The 21,987-nt window shown below is 34.8% G+C and overlaps 2 protein-coding genes across 2 annotated transcripts; one reads left to right on the top strand and one right to left on the bottom strand.

Annotated features, from left to right (window-relative positions):
• The first annotated feature begins 302 nt into the window (after window positions 1-302).
• Window positions 303-12,286, top strand: LOC109537783 (116 kDa U5 small nuclear ribonucleoprotein component). The gene is made up of 16 exons (XM_019904671.2): window positions 303-423; window positions 3,284-3,431; window positions 3,536-3,753; window positions 3,809-4,077; window positions 4,140-4,389; window positions 4,446-4,637; window positions 4,694-4,920; window positions 5,025-5,164; window positions 5,323-5,504; window positions 5,634-5,800; window positions 9,589-9,777; window positions 9,842-10,099; window positions 10,188-10,376; window positions 10,436-10,586; window positions 10,730-10,883; window positions 11,866-12,286. Exons 2-16 carry the CDS (start codon window positions 3,315-3,317, stop codon window positions 12,070-12,072), a joined length of 2,910 nt encoding a protein of 969 aa, XP_019760230.1. The 5' UTR covers window positions 303-423; window positions 3,284-3,314; the 3' UTR covers window positions 12,073-12,286.
• LOC109537784 (replication protein A 70 kDa DNA-binding subunit) lies at window positions 12,276-20,504 on the bottom strand. The gene is made up of 11 exons (XM_019904672.2): window positions 20,380-20,504; window positions 16,704-16,960; window positions 16,350-16,607; window positions 16,072-16,234; window positions 15,808-16,012; window positions 15,636-15,748; window positions 15,365-15,543; window positions 15,189-15,291; window positions 12,968-13,180; window positions 12,694-12,888; window positions 12,276-12,638 (listed from the first exon to the last, which is right to left on the bottom strand). Exons 1-11 carry the CDS (start codon window positions 20,410-20,412, stop codon window positions 12,531-12,533), a joined length of 1,827 nt encoding a protein of 608 aa, XP_019760231.2. The 5' UTR covers window positions 20,413-20,504; the 3' UTR covers window positions 12,276-12,530.
• Window positions 20,505-21,987: the final 1,483 nt, after the last annotated feature.

Here is a 21,987-nt window from a genome sequence, read left to right as displayed (position 1 = left end):
AATTTAACTTATTCAAAATTACAGGCGCTGTAGGAGGCGTATTGGCAACGACAGATTAAAAAAATAAATGTTTACTTTTTTGAGAATGTTTTAAAAACACTTGTCGCCTAAAATTTCATAATTTTTTTAATAAATTACATTTTGAATATTTAACTTAATTATACTTTACTCGCAGTATGCGTTTGCGATCGACGGCATTTAGATTCAAAAAGTTTTTATGCCCCCCTGCGCCATCCGAAATCATCTAAAGAAATCTGTTCTTCTTTTCACCGTTTTTACGTTGGTAGTAGCAGCGCTTCTGACAACAATTGACACCCAAACAAACATAACCTTAAACATTTTCAAGTATTTCGGCTTGTAGAGCTTGCTCGTGGTTTTTGTGCTGTTTTTTAATATTTGCCTTGCAAAAAGTTAAGTTTTCAGGTAAGTGTTACGTTAACAGATGTTATTTTGTAAGTTACCATTCCGGCAAATATGAACGTGTTTACTTTGTCGACGTTTTGAGTTGTTAACCAGAAACTATATGACGCTAAACTTTATTATACGAAATACTGTGTTTTAAAACAAATTTTCTTATCCACTTATTAATAAGTTGATAGATTCTTTGACCTGTTCTTTTGCCAATTTCTAAATAAAATGTTCATTCGTTTTTTGATACATTTTGAATAGCTTTTTCTTCATTTTCAGGCGTAATTTGCATTGGCCAATAATGGTTAAAGTTTAATATATTTTGGATAGCTTTTTCTTAATTTTCAGGCGTGATCTAGAATGCTTATATATTTGAAAATTTGCGAAATAATTAAACTCGAAATTGAAAATAGTTTCAACGATTTAACGTTCCGAATTGTTATTCATAATAGGCAATCAAGATACCTAAACTAGTGGAAAGAATAAAGTATTAATAATATTGGAAATACTAGCAAATAGAACTCTCTACGTGTTTGCATAACTAGCTTCTCGTTATAAATCAGATCGATTTCATAAATTACCAGCTTCAATTAATTTTGGGTGATACGCGTTAAAGTCGTGTTTCTACATTACTTTCGAATATACTAGAATTAATAGAGTATCTCAAATAATTATAAGCACACATTGTCTAAATAGTAAACAAATTATTCATTGGTTCTTTGATATTTATAGAATATTAATATAATGTTTTTTTAAACCTGCGTTTACACTTTTTAAATCTAGAATTTTTTTACCTCTTTACACACAAAGAATGTCGTTTATACACTATCAAATCCAGATCAAGGCCAGATATCATCAGGGCGATTATTATGTTACATCCACGCGCATTTTTGAAAAGGGGTAAATCCCAAATTACTAACACATCATCGAAAACACTAGAAAATTAGCAGATATAAAGTACATATTGTGTATATAGGTCGTGATAAATAGTCAAGCTAGACTAAATCTCAAGGCTTTGTTTTTATTTTTATGGAAAGTAGAATATCAGTATTAAAACTATTTTATCAAGCCACCAATTCAACAGCAACAGGGGAGAAAGCTGTGCCTGGGTTTCGGAGAAACATGTAGGATTTTTACAAATCTTTCAGTGTTAGTTGAATATACAGGCTGTAAATCAAATCAGACGAGACAATAATTTTAAGTACAGGTTTTCTGAAGTTATTTAAATTTTTTGGAAATCAATCATTCAACTTTTTGGTTTATTAATTTTACGAGCTGAAAAAATCAAACAATTATTGGCATGTCCTTTTATCATACAGAAACAAACATAATAAGTAGGCATCTAGGTACCTATCACTATTTTCTTTGGATGCAAGAATGCCAGCTTAGACGAAATCAGCCAAAAATTTGTTGCTAAACAAATTATTTTTTTTGTTAAAACCGCAATTAAAAAAATTGCTGGGACTAGTTTTAAATATTTTGAAGATGTAGTGGATATGTGTGATTTTTGATTTATCAGCTGTAGTTAATTATATCGTTTTAGTAGTTTGAGACAGACTTACAATGTCGTTTTGATCTTTCTTATGCATTGCTTCAACTTACATCAAAAATATTTTTAACTAACACAAATATTAAATACGCATAACTATTTACCCAATGACTAGTACTTCTGCTTGCGCTCTGCAATGTATGTTCTCCTCTTTTATCAGTCTCGTTTTATACGCAATAGTTATTAGTAGAGTTTACATCTACCACAAAATTAATTGAAATGTTTAAACTGCTTCTCTACATCTGGTCATTTTTATTTTGAATTCCCCTTTTTTTCCTGTTATTCGCTGTTCTGAATTTATGCGTGGTTTCTTCATAACTTTATTTTTTAGATTTATTCCGTGCTGTTTTTTCTACTTTGATTTAGCACTGTCCTTTGCTTACTGCTTAGGCGGAAATGAAATTGTTGTGTAAAACTTTGATAGAAGTGTTGATTTAACATCGTTATTCATTCCCCGCGATCGTTAATTTGAGAATAAGCATAAGAGCATATCCCCTTTTTTCTATAAAATCCTCCATAATTTCTGGAACTGTCTCAAACTGAAAGCAGAATAGTTAATAATTTAAGCAAAGAAATGTCTGCGATTGCTGTTCTACCAGATAGCGAAGAGGTTCATCGATCATTGTTCATGCTGGATTGATTTCTAAGGGTGGTTTCCAATCGGAAAATGTGAGTTTGCTGATCATTCTCTCTCCGTCTACTGTTAGAATTTCCTTGGGTGTCGCTTTTAGATGTAGAGACTTTTTTCTTTAGGGGGCAGCAGACTCGAATGTCAATTTGTTCCTCACTCTAAGAGTCTGAGCTTCTAATGTTACGGAAGAATATCAAATATAGACTAGTTTGGATTAAAGGCCAAACAAATTATAATCAACAAGCCCAACCAGACAAACGACAACCTATGATGACAGTATTGTTTTAATTTCATTAAATAGTCTTTTCAAAACTAACTTTTCTTAGCAATTCAATTATAATGTAAAATACATTCTAAATCCTGCAGATACTCTCGAATACATAAGTAGTGCAGTGCTAAATTCACTTACGCTTTTATACATATTAAATTCATATTTGCAGGTGTTACTTAATCTAACAATCGGATACGGACGATTTATCAGGGTATGACTATGTTCCCAATAAATCAGGCTAATAACCCATATTTTACAAGCAAATGAAATGACCAAATATCTTGTAATGCGAATAATGTTTTGCATTTGTGAAGTAAAGTGCCTTCGTCTTTTTGAAACTGAACTGGAACGAATGAAACTTCATTTGAAATGAAACTATTGATATGCTTAGGAAAAAGTAATTAACCTACTTTTGTCATTCCAGCGTATCTTACTTGAAAACTTATACCGAAAAAATGGACGCAGATTTATACGATGAATTTGGTAATTATGTAGGCCCAGAATTAGATAGTGATGATGAGGAAGAAGAAGAACGTGAGCAACCAGATGAGGATGAACAACCGGAATATGATGTAAGAAACACACATCTGCGTTACGCTAGTCCATATTTTCAAGTTAAATTCGATTTCAATGCCCATCCTTTGAGCACCATTGTTAATGTACTATTTTTCACTAGGATGAACGCATGGAAGATGAACCACAGCCAATGGCAATTGTGCTTCATGAGGATAAGCAATATTATCCTTCATCATTGCAAGTGTATGGGCCAGATGTTGAAACTATAGTACAGGAAGAGGACGCTCAACCGTTAGATGTCCCTCTAATAGAGCCCGTTAAGAAGAAAAAGTTTCAATTGAAAGAACAAGATTTGCCGGAAACCACGTACAGTATGGAGTAAGTAACGAGATAACACAGTGATAAATACTGACAGTGTTCAATTTGGTTTTAGGTTTCTGGCTGACATGATGGATAACACGTCGCTGATTCGTAATGTAGCTTTGGTAGGTCACTTACACCATGGCAAAACCACTTTTGTTGATTGTCTCATTAGGCAAACTCATCCTACTTATCAAGATAATGAAGAGAAAAATCTGCGATACACGGACCTTCTTTTTACTGAACAAGAACGTGGATGCTCAATCAAGTCTGTCCCTGTAACATTACTTTTGCAAGATATTAAAAATAAGAGCTACCTGATGAATATTTTTGACACTCCTGGTAGGTGGAGTTAATATTATTCAATAAAGGTCTGATTTAATTTCAATTTTATATATATTTAGGTCATGTGAACTTTTCTGATGAAGTAACAGCGGCCATGCGTCTCTGTGACGGTATTGTGCTTTTTATTGATGCCGCGGAGGGTGTGATGTTGAACACAGAACGTTTATTAAAGCATGCCGTACAAGAACAAATGCAAATTACGGTGTGCATTAACAAAATTGACAGACTAATGCTTGAACTGAAATTACCCCCTCAAGATGCTTATTATAAACTGAGGCATATTGTTGAAGAAATCAATGGCTTACTGACGTAAGTGCACTTGTAAGTGATTTTTTTAAAATTCGTTATCAAATTATAATTTACAGGCTGTACTCCGATGACGCGAATCCGCAAATTGTTTCACCAGTGTTAGGAAATGTATGTTTTGCTAGTTCCCAATACGGAGTATGTTTCACGTTGAAATCGTTTGCCAATATTTACAACTTGTATCATGGAGATGTCAATGTGGACGAGTTTTCCAAGAGGTTATGGGGAGATATTTACTTTAATCCCAAAAAGTAAGTCACATTGCTTATGGAATACCAATTTGAGTTAACTTCTGTAATGTTTGCAGTCGAAAATTTACGAAAAAAGCTCCCCATAATTCAGCGCAAAGGAGTTTTGTTGAATTTATATTAGAACCACTTTACAAAGTGTTCGCTCAGGTGGTAGGAGATGTTGATTCTACTTTACCAAAAGTACTGGAAGAACTTGGAATTAAACTCACCAAAAATGAAATGAAGTTGAATATTCGGCCGCTACTCAGGCTTGTTTGCAATAAGTTTCTAGGAGATTTTAATGGTAATTGTCATTGTGTCCAAGATGTTTTTATTTCAGTGGAAGTTTATTGCTTATATTTCTGCAGTTGTATTCCGAGTGGGTAAACAATGTTTATATTTCAATAGGGTTTGTGAATATGTGTGTTGAACATATCAAATCACCGCTGGACAATGCAAAAACTAAAATCGATTACATTTACACGGGCCCACATTCAAGCAAAGTATATGATGATATGATTCATTGCGACCAAGAGGGACTTTTAATGGTAAGTTTTGGAACAGGATTTGTAACAGGAAGTTCTATTTGTAAGGCGGCATGGTGATCAAAGATTATTTGTTATTGTTATATTGCTACAAAATTTCACTGAGTGATAATTGCAGAAATGTAAATTTTTAATTTCTGGTTATTCTATGTTTTATTCAGGTTCATAGCTCTAAAATGTACCCAACTGAAGACTGCACATTCTTTCAAGTTTTGGGTAGAGTAATGAGCGGTACTCTACATGCCGGTACTGATCTTCGAATATTAGGAGAAAACTACACCTTGCAGGACGAGGAAGATTCCAGAGTATTAACTATTGGCCGATTGTGGGTTTATGAGTCCAGGTATGTACTTATTCAATTCTTCAACGCATTAAAAACTTTATTTTACAGTCGTGGATATTCCCTTATTAATAAATATAGTTTTACCTCTCAGTTCAGTAAGTAATTATTTGTTAAATTTATGGTTTCTAGGTATAAAGTGGAACTTAATCGTGTACCTGCGGGTAATTGGGTACTTATCGAAGGAATAGATCAATCCATCGTCAAGACAGCTACCATTACTGATCTATCAATAAATGATGATTTATACATTTTTAGACCACTTAAGTTTAATACTCAGAGTATTATAAAAATTGCAGGTAAGCTCGTTACTAACTGTTTGAAACTGTGACACACTATTTGCCGTGAGACAATTATCATTTCCCAATTGCCCATTTTGCCACATGTTCACGTAAATACTGAAATATTTTCTTATATCATCATATATGTTTTAATATTTCTTACTTTCCTCGTCATTGTTTATCAATACGAGCATCTAAAGCTGCCTATTTGCACGAGTTGAGACGTTTAAGAGCATCTGCAGACTTTTATTTTCGTTCATTTAGAAAATATGCTTGTTTTACTTTTCACTTTTAGCTTTAAACCCACGATACGCGTTTTCTAGCCAAAGAAAAACGCTTGGTGAATTCAAAGCTTTTAAAGTTTTATATTTGCACGATTTGAGAATTTCAAGCTAGTTACAATGCTTTTATGCCGAAATACAATTTTTCGTAAAGTTAAAGATACTTCTGCTATACTTTTCTATCAAAAAAAATTAAATTTTTCACAAGTAAGTATTCTACGCAAAATGTTTCTGTTGGAATTAAGTTTTCCATAAATGTAAAGCTAGCTTTGCAATCATTTCCTGCTAAAATTGAATTCTTTGAGAAAAATAAAACAGGTTCCGCATTCATCATCATGATCATCATCATCAATTAGCCCCGTCGCGTGGGACATGGAACCTCATCTCTCGGCATCCACTCAAGGAGTTTCTTGATTCATCTGTCGTCAGTCGTCCTTGCAAGTGCAAGGTGTCCTGACCAATTCCATTTTAATGTTGTTATTTCCCGGAAGACATCCGCTACACCTGTTCTTCTTATTTCGATGTTCTGGATTCTATCTCTTAACCAAATACCCGAAATGGCTCTCCATAGCTCGTTGTGCCACTTCTAGTCATGTTTTTTTTCGTGCAAACACAATTTAAATACCTCCTTCAGGTTCCCAAAAGCTGCCCAATCTAGACCTATTCTTCTCTGAAACTCCACAGTTTGGTTATCTCGACCTACACGAATTTCATATCCAAGATATTTGTAGAATGATACTTGTTGTTGTTGTACCTTGTGCCCACTCAAGAAAATATTACCACTCATCACCAGATTTGTCATGTATTGTGTTTTTGAAGATCTGATCGTTAGTACGGCTTATCTAGATCCTGCAGCATCTGTGTAGCTTTGTCTATTCTATCCGAAATCAATACATCACTGCAAACCTAATGTGGGTCAAGTTTCTCCCTTTATATTAATTCCCAAGCCAATCCAATTTATCTCCTTCTCCATCATCATCATCATCATCCTCAATCAGCCCAGCTGTGTCCACTGCCTCCCGTAGTCCAAGCCAACGACCTCGATCTTCTGCTGCATTCATCCAACTCGGCTTTATTCTCTTCATGTTGTCGCTCCATCTTGTTGGTGGACGACCTCTGTTCCGAAAGGCCTCTTGTCGCGGTCTCCATTCCAGAATTTGCCTTGTCCCTCCCCCGTCCGTCATTCTCGCCACGTGTCCAGCCCAGTTCCACTTTAACGTTGTTATAAGTTCGATTGCATCGGTAATTCCAGACATTTGGAAAAGTCTGTTATTAGAGACTATGTCTCTCAATGATATGCCCAGCATTGCTCTCTCCATTGCTCTCTGTGCAACGCGAATTTTATTTATGGTTTTCTTTGTTAGTGTTAAAGTGTCTGCTCCGTACGTTAGCACAGGAAGCACACACTGGTTAAAAACCTTTCTCTTTAAACAAGTTAGAATGTCCGACTTTAAAATGTTGGTTGGCTTTCCAAAAGATGCCCAACTTAAGCCGATTCTTCGTGCCATCTCTTCCTCCTCATCAGATCCTCCTTCAGCATGTACTTCAGTAAATTTGTAAATCGTTTTGGTGACATGCGGTCACCCTGGCGAACTCCTCGTTCGATTTTGAACTTGCCTGTATCTTCATGCAGCCTAACATATGATGTTGCGGTTTCATAGATATTTTTATTTATAGCAGTGTATCGGTCGAATAGACAATGTCTATTCGGCAATCAGAAAGGGCTTGGAGCATTTTATGTTGGTCAGTAGTATCAAATGCTTTTTCGTAGTCAACAAAGATGGAGATGAGCGGTTTATTGTACTCTATGCAGTTCTCAATTAAGGTTTTCATCACCTGTAAGTGGTCATTCGGTCCGTATCCACGGCGGAAACCAGCTTGTTCTCGTGGTTGGCAGTTGTTGAGCTTGTTTGTAAGTCTTTTTGTTATTATTTTCGTGAATAGCTTATAAATGGACCGATCATTTTTTGGATCTGTAATGTCGCCCTTTTTGTAGTGCATTGTGCCACTGAGAAGGTGTTGTGCCTTCAAGAAGGCATACWTTAATCTTCTTTGATCGCCTCGATAACTATATTGTCATCTCCCGGAGATATGTAATTTTTCATCTCCAAAAGCGATTGGATATTTTGTCGATAGAAATTTCCGGGATATCCTCCGATCCAACATTCTGAATCTTAGGTACTTGCCCTGTATTTGCTAGTTCCGCCGTTTTTCTATAAAGYTCTGTGTAGAATGCTTCAGTAATTTTAAGARCTTCCGCTSTACCTGTCTGGACACTGCCGCTTCTATCAGCGACCCTACTTCTTTTGTACCTGACCCTACTTCTGTTCTTCCTGCCTTCCGTTAGGTTGCTCCGCAGCACTCTTAAGCTCCTATTTTCTTCAATTACCTGAGCAATGCATTTTTTTTATTGTAGTTTTGGACGTCTTGTCTGGCAGACTTCGAAATACCCTTGTTTAGTTACTGTCTAAATGCATCACAATTTCCCTCGTATCAATTCCCCACTTCTCTTCTCACCTTCATAAGATTCTTCGTGCTCTGGCTCAGTTTATCCTCTTTGTTTCTCGCTCTTACGTAATGGTTTCTCTCAGTTTCCTTTATAATATTATTAATTTTCAGACTTAGATCGTCGACATCTATTTCGTCGTTTCTCAGGTGTTCTAGGCGTCTGAGCCTTGTTGGTATTTTCTCTTGATATGCCGCCTTATTCTCTATCGATATCCATTTTTTGCCATCTTTGACACCATCTTTGCTCTTTCGTTCCGAACGTTTATTTTAACTTTTGCTCTAACCAGCATATGGTCGCTACCTGCCGCAAATTTGTTTAATACAGTGACGTCCTGAACGGTATGTTTTTCATCAGTGACAATAAAATCAATTTCGTTCCTCGTCGTACCATTTGGGCTTGACCAGGTTCATTTACGAAGTGAGCCTTTTTTAAACGACCTGGCGTGCAGTCTCTGTTGAAGGAGAAAGCTGAGAAACATATGCCCCCTACGATTTCTCTCTCCGAAATCAAATGTTTTCAGGGCAGTTTCTGCTTCATCAATCTTGGAGCCAAGCTTTGAGTTGAAGTCTCCCATGTGGATCATATACTGGGTTTTGTCTTGCTGCATAGCCCTAGATATCTTTGTATAGCATTTCCAACTCTTTGTCCTCGTGGTCGGTTGTGGTTGCATATACTTGTATGAGTTTTAGACTAGCTATTTGGTTATTAGAAGAAAATTAAATGAATCGTAAATTTGAAGGACAGCTCTGTATTGTTTGTCTGCCAAACCAAAAATTTCCGTAAATTTAGAGCAATCTGTGTAATGATTTTCTGTTAACATAAATAATTGAGAATTGATGCCTTTAGTATGCACGCCGAAAACATGCAACAACATATGAACATTTCGCGATTGGAAACAAATCGACTCAATTTTTAGCTGAAAACGCACTTTTCCGATTGTTGTTTCCGATATATGTTTAATACATCTAATGCCTATTAATTTAAAGCTGGTTCTACTATTTTATAATATTCCTTAGTCGAACCTGTAAATCCCTCCGAATTGCCAAAAATGTTGGACGGATTAAGAAAGGTAAATAAGTCCTATCCCTTATTAACCACGAGAGTTGAAGAATCTGGGGAACATGTCGTGTTGGGTACTGGTGAACTTTATTTGGACTGCGTTATGCACGACTTAAGAAAAATGTATTCCGAAATCGACATAAAAGGTAAGGCCAGCAAGAAACCATCCTAAAGGAATTATGATATCAACTTAAAAGTTAATCTTTATAGTGGCTGATCCAGTAGTAGCATTCTGCGAAACAGTTGTTGAAACGTCCAGTTTAAAGTGTTTTGCGGAAACACCAAATAAGAAAAATAAATTAACCATGATTGCGGAACCTCTAGAAAAGGGTCTGGCAGAGGACATTGAAAATGAGAGTGTCCAAATTGGCTGGAATAAAAAGAAGTTGGGAGAATTCTTCCAGACCAAATATGATTGGGATTTACTTGCTGCTCGAAGTATATGGGCGTTCGGACCAGACAACACCGGTAAGTATTAGTTATTTATACGTATAATGCCTAAATAAAATTGCGAGTCAAATGAATTTGTCTTGGAACCAAATATATTTGTTTACAGGTCCCAACATTCTGGTAGATGACACGCTTCCTTCCGAAGTAGATAAAGGCCTGCTGAGTTCAGTTAAGGATTCAATTGTTCAGGGTTTCCAATGGGGAACTCGAGAAGGGCCGTTGTGTGAAGAACCGATCAGAAACAGCAAATTTAAAATTCTCGATGCTGTCATAGCACAAGAGCCCCTTCATAGAGGTTGGTATTGCCATTCTTTCTGTTAGGCAAGTGTTACATTGAGCTGATTGGATTTCCAGGCGGTGGACAAATCATTCCTACAGCTAGAAGAGTGGTGTATTCAGCCTTCTTGATGGCCACGCCCCGCTTAATGGAACCGTACTTATTTGTTGAAGTACAGGCACCAGCTGATTGTGTATCGGCTGTATATACAGTCTTAGCAAAGAGGCGGTAAGTGTGTTACCGCTTAATAGCAGTTTTAAGAATAAGCTGAACAATGAAATATAATTTCCGTTCACTCCAAGTACATAAGCCTTAATCATTTTTAAAGCGAACCCGCATACAGTTGTTGACGAAAATAAATTCTTTCACAGTGGTCATGTGACTCAAGATGCTCCAGTGCCCGGATCCCCATTGTATACCATCAAAGCATTTATTCCGGCTATTGATAGTTTCGGATTTGAAACTGACTTGAGAACTCACACACAAGGACAGGCCTTTTGCCTCTCCGTGTTTCATCATTGGCAGGTAAGGATGTTCCGAATATTGTTGATTTTTGCCAGCTTTTCTTATGTTCGCAATGAAGCGGTTTATTTTTACGATACCTATCGAAATAATTTTTACTAATTATGGGAACAGTAATCTGAAGTTTTTATAAAGTTAAATATACAGTATATTGCACTGTTAACAAAACAGCTATCTCAATATCTGTATCGAATTTGCGCCATTCTGTATCTGAACTACCTTGACTCGCGGTTGATCGCAAATTACTCCTTTAATGTACTTTGTATATAAACGGTTTCGGTCGTGCGTTCCAGCTAGAGACCAGTTAAATCGCAGTCGAAACTACTTGTTTTGGGAAAATGGCTCGTTTTTTAGCACATGAGGAGGATCGATTTATGATTAAGAAAATGAAAGTTGTACAATTTTTACCGTCAAAGAAAATGGATGGAGAAAAATATGTGTATATGTGAAAAATAAATGGACATAACTCGAAAACTAGTCGTCTTCTAAACTGCGAAAAATTATGCTTATTTAAACCAATGAAATATTTATTTTAAACCAAAAGTTACTTTTACAAATTTTCATGTAAATTATATCATTTACCCGCTAGAAAAAAAAATTAATACTGAAAAATCGGGGTTTCGCCATTTTACGGTTACTTTGATGTTATGTGAAAAGTGTTAAATACAACAGTTTTATATTTTTTCATTATCTACAATCATTATCTACTACTTTTCTATTGAACGTTTTCTAGTAGTTCACGTTTCGCCGGAAATTCATAAAAACCGTTTTCAACCCCAAAACTGCATCCCCATTTCACGATTTCAAGTGCTTATGTTTTGAAAAGTATTTTTCCTTTAAGTTGAAACCTCAGCAATATTTTCCACCTAGTAATTGTTGTGTTATTTATTTTCGAATTTTTTGAGTCTCAAATTCGTTTTGGCACCAGCCTATTGCTCTCACTTAAAATGTAAAAATTTAGTCAATTTGTGTTTTGCTGTTCTAGATTGTTCCGGGTGATCCTTTGGACAAATCAATTATTATTCGTCCTCTAGAACCTCAACCAGCCACCCACTTGGCGCGAGAATTCATGATTAAGACTAGACGGCGAAAAGGTTTGAGTCAAGACGTCTCTATTAATAAGTTCTTTGATGATCCTATGTTGCTCGAATTAGCACGACAGGATGTGATGTTAAACTATCCACTCCTTTAAACGGTTTTGCAGTTTTAAATATAAGTAATTGAAAACAGTAATTTGAGTGATTTAAGTTTCAAAATCAAAGTAATTAAAAAAAATATGAATGGAAAAATTCCATCAAATAACACAAAAAGCATATTGTTTTACTTTCTATTATAAATATTTTTGTCCATTTCGCATTTTAAGATGAGAACGTACTATTTTAAATAAAAAAAAACTGAAAACGAAATATTTTTATTAACAACATTAGCGGATATCATATCGGCATATAATTTCTTCATGTTTGTCTAACTGTTTACAGAAATATCTGGCAACTTATTATAGTTCCTATACAATTAAACAACGGATAATTCTCATTTTGTGAACAAAACAGTAAACTAATAACCATTCAACCGGTAGTGAACAGAAATACATTTCGAGATTAACTAATACCGTTAACTTGTCTACAAACTAATGCAATGAGGATGACTAATTTAAGACAACCTAGCCAGTTTCTTGATATTATTGACTAGGTGAGCGTTATATTCCGAATGATTTATTGGGTCTGCTCTGAACGCTACGGTCTTAACACGCTGTTCATCCTAGATCCAATATTACTAATTAATTGGTGGACATAAACTCATGGTGAGTACTTACATTGTAAGTTTCCGTTTTCACTCTGCATCGTAAAATGCATTCCTTAAACATGCATTTTTCTAACGTGTCATTTAATCCGTCGGGATCAGTTTCTGCCTGTTGCCCAACTTCAAGTGCGGTTAGCCCCAAGATTTTCTCAGCTTCATCGTTGAATACTGTCATCCACTGGTTGGAGCTCCAATCGCAAACATTCATCTAAACATCACGTTTAAAATTTTTTTTACAATTTTACTAATATATATAAAAACACCAGACCTCATCAATGCACACTTACATTGCATAAGATTCTAAACTTAAAACTGTTGAAACTTTTGTTGCAACTTTGGCACGTATAAGTGCCGTTGCTGTTATCAATAACTTTCTTCTGACAATCTGGGCCGGGACAAGATTTGTATACCAATCGTTCACCCTTGATGAGAAGAATGGTACCTTTAACCTGATAGCTATCTGCTTTATCGGAATTCCGACCCAACTGTTGGCCTGAAACCTAATAAAGAAACTAAGTCAAACCTTGGCGACTAATTAAATTAATCAATATTTAATACTATTTTCTTCTGTTAAATTTTGTAAATCAGATTATGCATACAGGGTGATTCAAACTTGGAGCAATTTTTCTGGAGGTCTGGGCTGAGTAGAAAAGATATTTTGAAGAATTCTTCTTCGGGAATCGCAAGAAAAACTTTATCGGAAATTTGCAAACAGTGTATTGGATCGGACTATTGAGTACGCAAATACTGTAAATAGGAATAAATAACACAGCCACATAAACAAACATTTTTTTTATTTACCGAGACACTTAATCCTGCAGTATTTTGACCTGCTGAATCCAAATCCGCGGTCAGTCCGCAGGTTTGACTCTATCAGGTCAAGATCATCAGGTCATCAGTGTAGTTTTTAGGTTAAATTGAGAAAGGACCATTTCGGCGGAGAAAATCTATACATCTGTACGTTTTGTTCAAAACAGACGAAATTGACTGATTCGATTCAATACAGCTCTTTCGGTTATCGACTATGAACGCTCGATGAGTCCGAGATTCAAACTCAAACTCAAAATATACTTTATTGCCACGGAAAAATTCACAAATTTTATGGACAAAGCGAGTAAAAAAAACAAAACAAAATACTACAACATAAACTACGTACAGTACAGTCAACAATGGTAAAAAATWAAAAAATATAATAAAACAGTACAAAATATATCACGTACAATCGTCATGGACAAACACAGAGGTCATCAGAGTAAGTCAACCACCTATCGCTACAAACGGTGCAGAATAACCACACAATTTAAAAGTGGAAAAATTGTATAAAGAATAACTTTTTTCGATAGGAAGCTTCGTTTTTGAGATAAAAAATGTAAATTTTAGAAAAAAATCGCAAGAGTCCTTTACCMAYCAACATTTTTAGCGAAAAATTGTTTTATTTTTTTCCGAATTATTCCTTGACAGGTAGTTCGATATAGAAAAGTTACACGACAAATCAACTTTGGTCGGTTCACCAAAAAAAATCCTAGGTGAGCTACAGGRGAAAGACGAAAAAGTTTGAACAGACTATGATATACAGGGCGCTCGGATAATGCGTTAGGACATATTTAAAAGTGATTCTACACGTTAAAATAACATCAAACTTGATTTTTTTCTTTTTGTTTTTGACTTATTCTGGACATTTCTGGAAAAATTATTTCTCCACTTTACCACTGGATGACACTTTACCTGAGTATATATATAAATATCGCACAGGGAAATATTCGATTTTAAAAATTACAAAATACTAGATAAAAAATGTGCTCTTAACACGACTCTAAAAACCTCTTCGTTTAGGAGCAAATCGACATCAAAGTTAACAAGGTTTTGCTCTCATAATGGTCTCAAGTTTTTTGGTAAAAAAAGTTGATAAAACGGTAGACAGAAGTAGCTTGAAACACAGTTCCTTCAAAACATTTCCATGGCTTTGTATGCTTGCTGGTGCTTGTTTTAATCAAACTCTACACGTTTTTAATCTTTACTTATGAATACCGTCTGCAGTATTCATAAGAGTTCAGCAGACATCTGTTGATGTTTGAAAACTTTAATTTTCTCAGGACAATCGACTTTCTTGTACTCATACACACAACAATGTGTATATGTAGAAGATTGACCGATTTTGTATACCATTATTTTACTTTGAAAGACCACAATTAAAATACTATTCGGAAGTACGTTGTAACGCTGGTGTGTATATGCGGTTGTAAATTTTCATTAAAAAAAATATGGAGTCACCAGGAAACTGCTGAGTTTGTCAAAGGATCATTAAACTACTTCAAAATATTGCTTGGTTGCAGTGGAAACTGTTTTTTTACAAACTAATATCCCCAAGAAATAAACTGAAATAAAAATAACCCATAGTCTCCAAGTAAGCTTCCTTAACCCCTTAAAATAAATTGAGCTAATTTTTATCCACCCTGTAGTTGAAAACCGGGTTATACGTATTTAAAATATTGATCAAAATGACTTCACCTCTTTAAAACACATCCAAGGTGGATTAAATGCAGAATTTCCTCCACCAGTCTGCACACTAATATTATAAGCGTTGGTGATACGCGCTCCTTCTGATTCATACCTAAGAATCATGGAAATAAGCATGAGACCGAACAGGTAGTAATATTAAAATGGGTAGTAGATCAAATAATTACCAAGCTTTAAGAAGAAAGGCTTCCTTAGTTTCAGGATTAATCCTCATCTGGGTAGATGATATTGTGGACAAAGATTTGCCGCCCAGAAATTCGTGAATCTTTGCATTTTTCAAACTAATTACCGGATTTCCATTACCGTTGAAATTTTCTGCTTGGCCACCCCAAAGGGTAAGAGTTACCTAAAAATATTAAAATATAGCGTAAGAGTAAAGCGATTTATAGCACGCAGTAAAACTACAAGTGTCAGTCTGTACTTTTTTAAGATACATACAACTGTTTTCGATTGGTCCACTAGTTGTACATCTCGTTTTTTAATCTCTCGCCCCGACGATTTTGCAGTAAATATTTGAAGATCGCTAGTTGATTTTGCCACGCCAATAACATCTGTTAAAAATATATATTTATTATTATAACTGTAAAGTTCAATTAGATCCTAAACGTACCAATAAGTTCGTTAGCATGCAAGTCGGCAATTCTACGAATCTCAACGAAATTGAAATTAGTTGGGATTTGCGGCAAATCACACATAAAACACTCCTCGATAACGGTGTCCGGTGTAAGATAAATTTCATAATCATTTTTAACAGTATTGAATTGTTTTGATGCAATTTTGATTTGACATTTGGAGATGTAATAAATTTTGTCCACCTGAAAACCAAAATGTTCAGTTCGGTTAGAGTCTAAATGAACTAGAAACTGGTATTTACCTGCACCACGTCATAGAATTGGTCAACCAGCTCTTTAAATGCTGTACACTTTATTTCAGAGCTTTCGTCGGCTATTTCAAAACTAAATAACTGACCCACTCCTTTACTGTTTTCCCACTTTCTAATATCGCTTTTGTTTATTACTTTAGCTCTAATAATCCACCTGAAAGAATATTAATAAAGTTGATGGTACATTGAGATTATTGGAATAATTAAACACTAGGCAACATGTTTTAGCTAAAAAATCTGGAAAATAAATGAACTGTTTAAAATCCTACTTGTTGTGAAAGGGACTCAAACTCGATATTGCATAAACAGCTCGGCTGGAAGATGTTCCACAATTAGCATTAAATGGGACCGATAGCCTCGGTTTTTTGCTTGGAGATCCGGCGGCTTGAATAGCATTAGCCGACGATTGATGATAATTAGTTGAGGGACCCACATTCAACTGACTATATGAAACTGGATTTCCAATTTTTTCGCCCAGTTCGTTCCCATCTTTTAAAACTGTTAGGTCGAGAATAAGCAAGACCCGGCTAAAAATAGCAATGATACAGGCAAGTCCCTCAAGGTATCACTGAGCATTTTTCGGTTCTAAATTAGTCATTTTGTCAACTGGTGACAATTCTTACCTATCTTTGCCTTCAGTATTGTTAATAACACTGGTAATAAAGCGAACAATTTTGATGATAGAAAATTTTGCCAAACCATTTTCCCCTGCCCTGGCATAAACTGGCGCCGTCATCATAGCAAACGACACTGTGCACTGTCCATCAGAGAGAAGAGCTCGGAACTTATCTTTGTCCGGTTGTCCAGTTCCAGAATTCATTCTCTTAATACTGAGTACTTGAACTATGGGTTCTATGTAGTCTCCCCCTTGCATGATTGTCTAAGATAATATAGAGTCTGATGATTAGCGATAATTAATTTGATATCCCATAAGTACAGGGTGGCTATTTGTATGGGTAGCTTCTACATTTTTAGATTAATTAAAGGGGCTAAAACCTCGATCATCAGCTCGCTGTGTGAAAATTGCTTGATGAGCTAATGTAAACGTATTTTAGGCGCTGTTCTACGGGCTATGATTAAATCCTGGTATATCAGCCCCTTGATTCAATTACTTTGCGCTCTGCCACAAATATTTCAGTTTCTATTGAACATTTCTTTCAAATCCATCCTTCGGATTGCTAGTTCTAACACGTCTGTCAACGGCACAATAATTCAATGTTAGTTTTATTTTCATTATTGATTGCTTTGACTTTTTGTGGTTGATTTGAAGATGCATCGCCGGATCTAAAAATCCTATTTCAGGCAGATCTGTGACATTTCTGCTAATATTAACTTATCGTACTTCTCTGTAGCATGTTACAGATGTGCTTGTATTGCCAGTAGTATTTTTTTTAAGCGACGGAATAAAAATTACATGTCATCAAGTCTTCAAAGTAATTGACCCGTGATTTAAGCATGAATTTGATTCGTTTAACAACCTAAATATCATTTTCGTCATCAAACGATGACCAAATGTTGACCATAAAACAGAACCACCCTGTACCTATATTTGCAAATTAATCAGTGATTATCGTTAATAACTAGGCAATTTTAGGCGGTTAAGTTCACCACTGAAAAATATACATAATCTTTATTAAAAGGTGGAACAAAAGTCGTTGGTTTGAAAAATTTCATCGATGATTAAGGCCCAATTTAGGACCGTAACCATTTGTTAAAGGCTAGGAATTAGGGATTTAATCCATGTTTTAATTGTAGATGATGGAACCGGGCCAAAGATTTAGTTTTGCTGGCCTTAAAGTTTTGTTTGTACAGTATTGATCAAACATCAAGTGCTAGATACAGTACAAATAAATAATAATAGTACTACTTTCAGAAAACTTGCTCATCTCTAAAGAAACTCGGTTTTTACTGGGAGCTCGCGATAAAGTTTTCGGTAAAGTTACCGGAAATAATTCAGTCTGCAAGTAAAAAATTATACACGGTGCTTGGAAATTAGCGCCATATTTTTAAGGACTTACTTTGCTTAATTGAGAGCACGCATAACTGTTAGTTTAGTTTATAAAGATGCACTCTCGACTTTACTAAAGCGACATTTTATCAAACTATTGGAACAGCTAAACGTTACAAATGAAACCTGTCCAAACTTTCTTACACTCGAGAAAAAATCTATTTATTTTTCGCAGACTCTAATTAGGTCCAATCTTCTATATGAGAAATGCGCGAAATCTAGGGCGTGTTTGTTACAAAAAAAGTTTTTTGGTGAGAAATTGATACTGAAGTCGAGGAAAGTGAAAGTGGTCGCAACTGAACTGCTGACTTATTCCGTCGCACTGAAGGCAGATCACACTTAAAACCCTGTTGAGTTTGATAGAAACAAGCACAAAGTCAACTCAAATGTTGGGCGCTGATTCTACATAAAGTTACAGTTTGACAGAAAAAGACGGAAACTTTTTTGTGAGCAATTAAAATTAATATSGAGCAGTGGAGTTCAGCAGTTCTCTGATGAATTATACGTTCTTTAGATAAAACTAATGAGACTTCGCCTTTATTTGGAGGAATTTATATCATTGCATCGAGAACTCTTCGCCAGAGCCGTCTTTAAGCATGGGCCGCGAAGCAAAGAGCTTCATGCCCTCATAAAAAAATATGATCTATCAACGAATAAAAAAATTGAGGTATAAACATAGATTTATTACATTTAATTTCCTAAAAATACTGTTAAAAATGTATATACTCAGAAGTTAAATAGTCTTCAAATACGTCTTTATCATACGAATATGCCAAACGTTTTCAATAGTCTTCAATTTATGCAACATCCATGTCCTGCAGAACAGTAAAAAATAAAATTATAGTTAATTTATCTTTTCTTTAACTTTGCCCACATAGTATCTATTATTGGATAAAAAATTTCAATTTTTAATTTATCTTCAAAATTGAATTCCATTTCTTTTGAAGATCCTTCAAATCTAGTCATTTTTACACTTCCAGTTTTAACCGTTTGCTCAGATTTTTCATAATTTGGTATGATACTGTTTGCTTTTTCAAGGAATCGTGCAAATTTAATTAATTAATTCTTAAATTTGACAAATAGGGTCAATCAAGCAATAGGAACAAGGGTCAATCAAGCAAAATCCTTCTTTTTGCAACTTTTTACTTGTGTCATTAATGCGGATTAAAATATCGTTCCAAACTACAGTTAAAAATATATTATCGACTTTTATCGTTTTTTTATAAAGACTTGCAGCTTCATACTTCGCATCATTGGATTGAAAAAGATCTTTCGATATTTTATCAAGCACGGTCAGACTTGGACTATAGCTCTCATACAAAGTATTAATTGTATCTGCTCTTGCCGACCATCTAGTTGTCGATAACGCTTTTAAAACTTTGAATCCTTACTTTAATGCTAATATAAAAGTATATAGATTTTGTACAAATGCGAAATACGCAACTACTGGCATGACGCACTCGGCTGCTTTTACCGCAACTAAATTGCGTGAATTCCTGGAAAATAATCCCCTTACAAGGGCCCCATTTACAATGTGGTCCGGAGCCCCAAAGACTTTAAAGACGACCCTGTTCTTCTCAACTTAATAGAATTGCTAATGTTGCAAAAAAAATTGCTAATTGCAAACTGGTGGTTGCCTTTTAATTGCACGTGTTACCTTTTAATTTACTAATAATGCAACAGGTATTTATGTAATATTACTGTTAAAAAAGAAGTTATAGGTGCGATCAAATAAACTGTTGCCATTTTTCTTCTTTAGTTTTTACGACTGCCTTTGTTTTATGTGAGAATTGTTTTTCAAACTTTTTCTGTATTATCTATATTGACCCAGGCAACTACAGCTTTTTAATTAATTTAATGAAAAATATTCAGACTAAATAATAGATCGATACTTTCTACATAAAATACGTTACAAAATACCCTTAATTTCTTCTCATCTGAATCAGAGCTAAATAAGTTCATCTTTTTTTAATCACTGATAAGGCCAGGGTGTTTGTAGTTGGGAAAATTAGTTGCAGATGACTTCTCAGGGCCTTCAGCCGCCGCTGAGCGCTGAATACTATGTGCATAAACAGTATTTTTGTAACTTTTTGCACAAGGAAGTTTTATATAATGTCGCGCAACTAACTTTTAATTTGCTGATTTAACTCTATAACATTAGATGCACAAAAGCGATTGAAAAATGTTTTGTTAACATTGGGATAGTCAAGTGTTTCTGGCCGAATCTAGATATCTTGTATAACATTATGACTGAAAGTCAAGTATAGTAAAATAATTTATACTAGTCTTACCGCAAGTGCTCCTTTAGATAGTTCAATGGACATTTTGCTCGAATTTTCGCAAAACTATGGGCTTTGATTCAAAATTGATAGTTTTTGACAGAACGCTTCATTTCCGAAATGACATCTTATTTAGTACGTAGAAGCGAAATATAGCTGTCAAGCTTCAGAATACAAACCATATAATAAGAAAAGAGATGTCCTTCTCTCTCTATGACATTAATAACTTTACAGTTTTTATTCAAATATCAGATTGAAACAATAGACATATCACATGGAATAACAGAAAAAAATACTAGAAACAAAATTGAGCTCCCATATTTCCATTATTTTCCACAAACTGATAATACTGATTTTAAATATGTATTTAAGGGTAAATGTTACTATTTTTCTCTCTCAAAGTATCCTAAGGCAGCAGTACGCAAGCGTCAGTTTAGTCGTTAGATAATAATTTGCATAGGTAAAAAATTTGTATTGAATAGCTTTTAGTTTTACGGAAACGCTGATTTAATGTACAGCTCAGCGTTCGGAATGGTTTCCAATACGAGTTGGACCAAATCTAATACAACTTAATAGTTTGCTGGTGGTTTGTCGGTTGGAAAAAGTTATTTGCCGGTATTGATTGTGAGTGAGTGTTGACTGACCGCTTGAGTCACTGATTAAGGAATTTTGCTGACCATACCAATGGTGAGTCTATACAAAATTTAGCTTTTTAAATGTATATTGTAGTTTTGTGGCTTGTGTGACATAAAGAAGTTTCATCGATGCCTCTATTTGACAATTTTACGTCCATATATTTAAATATTACGTGTCTGGTAGCGTCCCCAAAACTTAAAACATTTTTCCATGTTAAACTCAAAGACAGTAATTCTTCTGAGATTTTACCTCAAATAGTAAGACAGTCTTTCAGACGCTTTATGAAGAAGGTTTAAATGATAGTTGAAACTTTATAAATGACACTGTTTAAGAATGGAATTTCCTAACGTGGAAAAAATAGCCCTCTGAAAACCATATTAAAATGATTCTCATGATGCATCAGATCACCGTTTTAAAGATATATGCTATTTTATCTTTCAATTTTTGCTTCTATTTCTTTAGCGAATTTCTAGTGATCTCCCTGAGGATAGATTCTAACTGACGAAAAACGTCGTATCGAAATGATTTATCCGCTATTTTCACCGTATCGGAAATAATTCTATCTTCATACTTTCAGAAGTGTGAAGGCGAAGCTTTTTAATGATCTTCGAATGGAACACACATTTTAAAATTTCAGGGCAACATTATACATCCACGGGCAGATAATTATCTCTAATTTTTAGGTGATTTGCTATTAGTCTATTTTCAATCTCACGTTGCGTTACAAAGATCTGGTTATTCTGGCGGATGGTGTCAACATAAAATATCTACCTAGATAATCTAGCTGCTATAAAAAATATTTTGCAAAAGCTATTTATACGTAATGTGAAAATTCTTCGCCCTCTCCCTGAAATCCGCAGAAATAATCTAATGGTGGTTTCTTAATATGGCATTGCATATATTTTGTATTTTAAATATGCGCATCGATTGTTAAAAACGATTTTGAAATAAGAATTTCATTATACATATAACATTGCCCATTTT

This window comes from Dendroctonus ponderosae, unplaced genomic scaffold (genome assembly GCF_020466585.1).
Source record: "Dendroctonus ponderosae isolate FM_Combo_2020 unplaced genomic scaffold, Dpon_F_20191213v2 Dpon_F_20191213_4, whole genome shotgun sequence".
NCBI lineage: Eukaryota > Metazoa > Arthropoda > Insecta > Coleoptera > Curculionidae > Dendroctonus > Dendroctonus ponderosae.
Note: the sequence above shows the minus strand (reverse complement) of the source record. Positions and strands in the feature narration are given on the sequence as shown.

What these genes read in the sequence shown, in the direction of transcription:
- LOC109537783 (XM_019904671.2), top strand. Translation starts at nt 3,315, where the DNA reads ATGGACGCAGATTTATACGATGAATTTGGTAATTATGTAGGCCCAGAA. An exon ending in ATGAACAACCGGAATATGAT is followed by an intron (nt 3,432 to 3,535) that starts GTAAGAAACACA and finishes ATTTTTCACTAG; the next exon opens with GATGAACGCATGGAAGATGA. An exon ending in GTTCGGACCAGACAACACCG is followed by an intron (nt 10,100 to 10,187) that starts GTAAGTATTAGT and finishes ATTTGTTTACAG; the next exon opens with GTCCCAACATTCTGGTAGAT.
- LOC109537784 (XM_019904672.2), bottom strand. Translation starts at nt 20,412, where the DNA reads ATGTCCATTGAACTATCTAAAGGAGCACTTGCG. An exon ending in TATCTAAAGGAGCACTTGCG is followed by an intron (nt 16,961 to 20,379) that starts GTAAGACTAGTA and finishes ATATTATCTTAG; the next exon opens with ACAATCATGCAAGGGGGAGA. An exon ending in CTTGGATGTGTTTTAAAGAG is followed by an intron (nt 13,181 to 15,188) that starts GTGAAGTCATTT and finishes TTTCTTTATTAG; the next exon opens with GTTTCAGGCCAACAGTTGGG.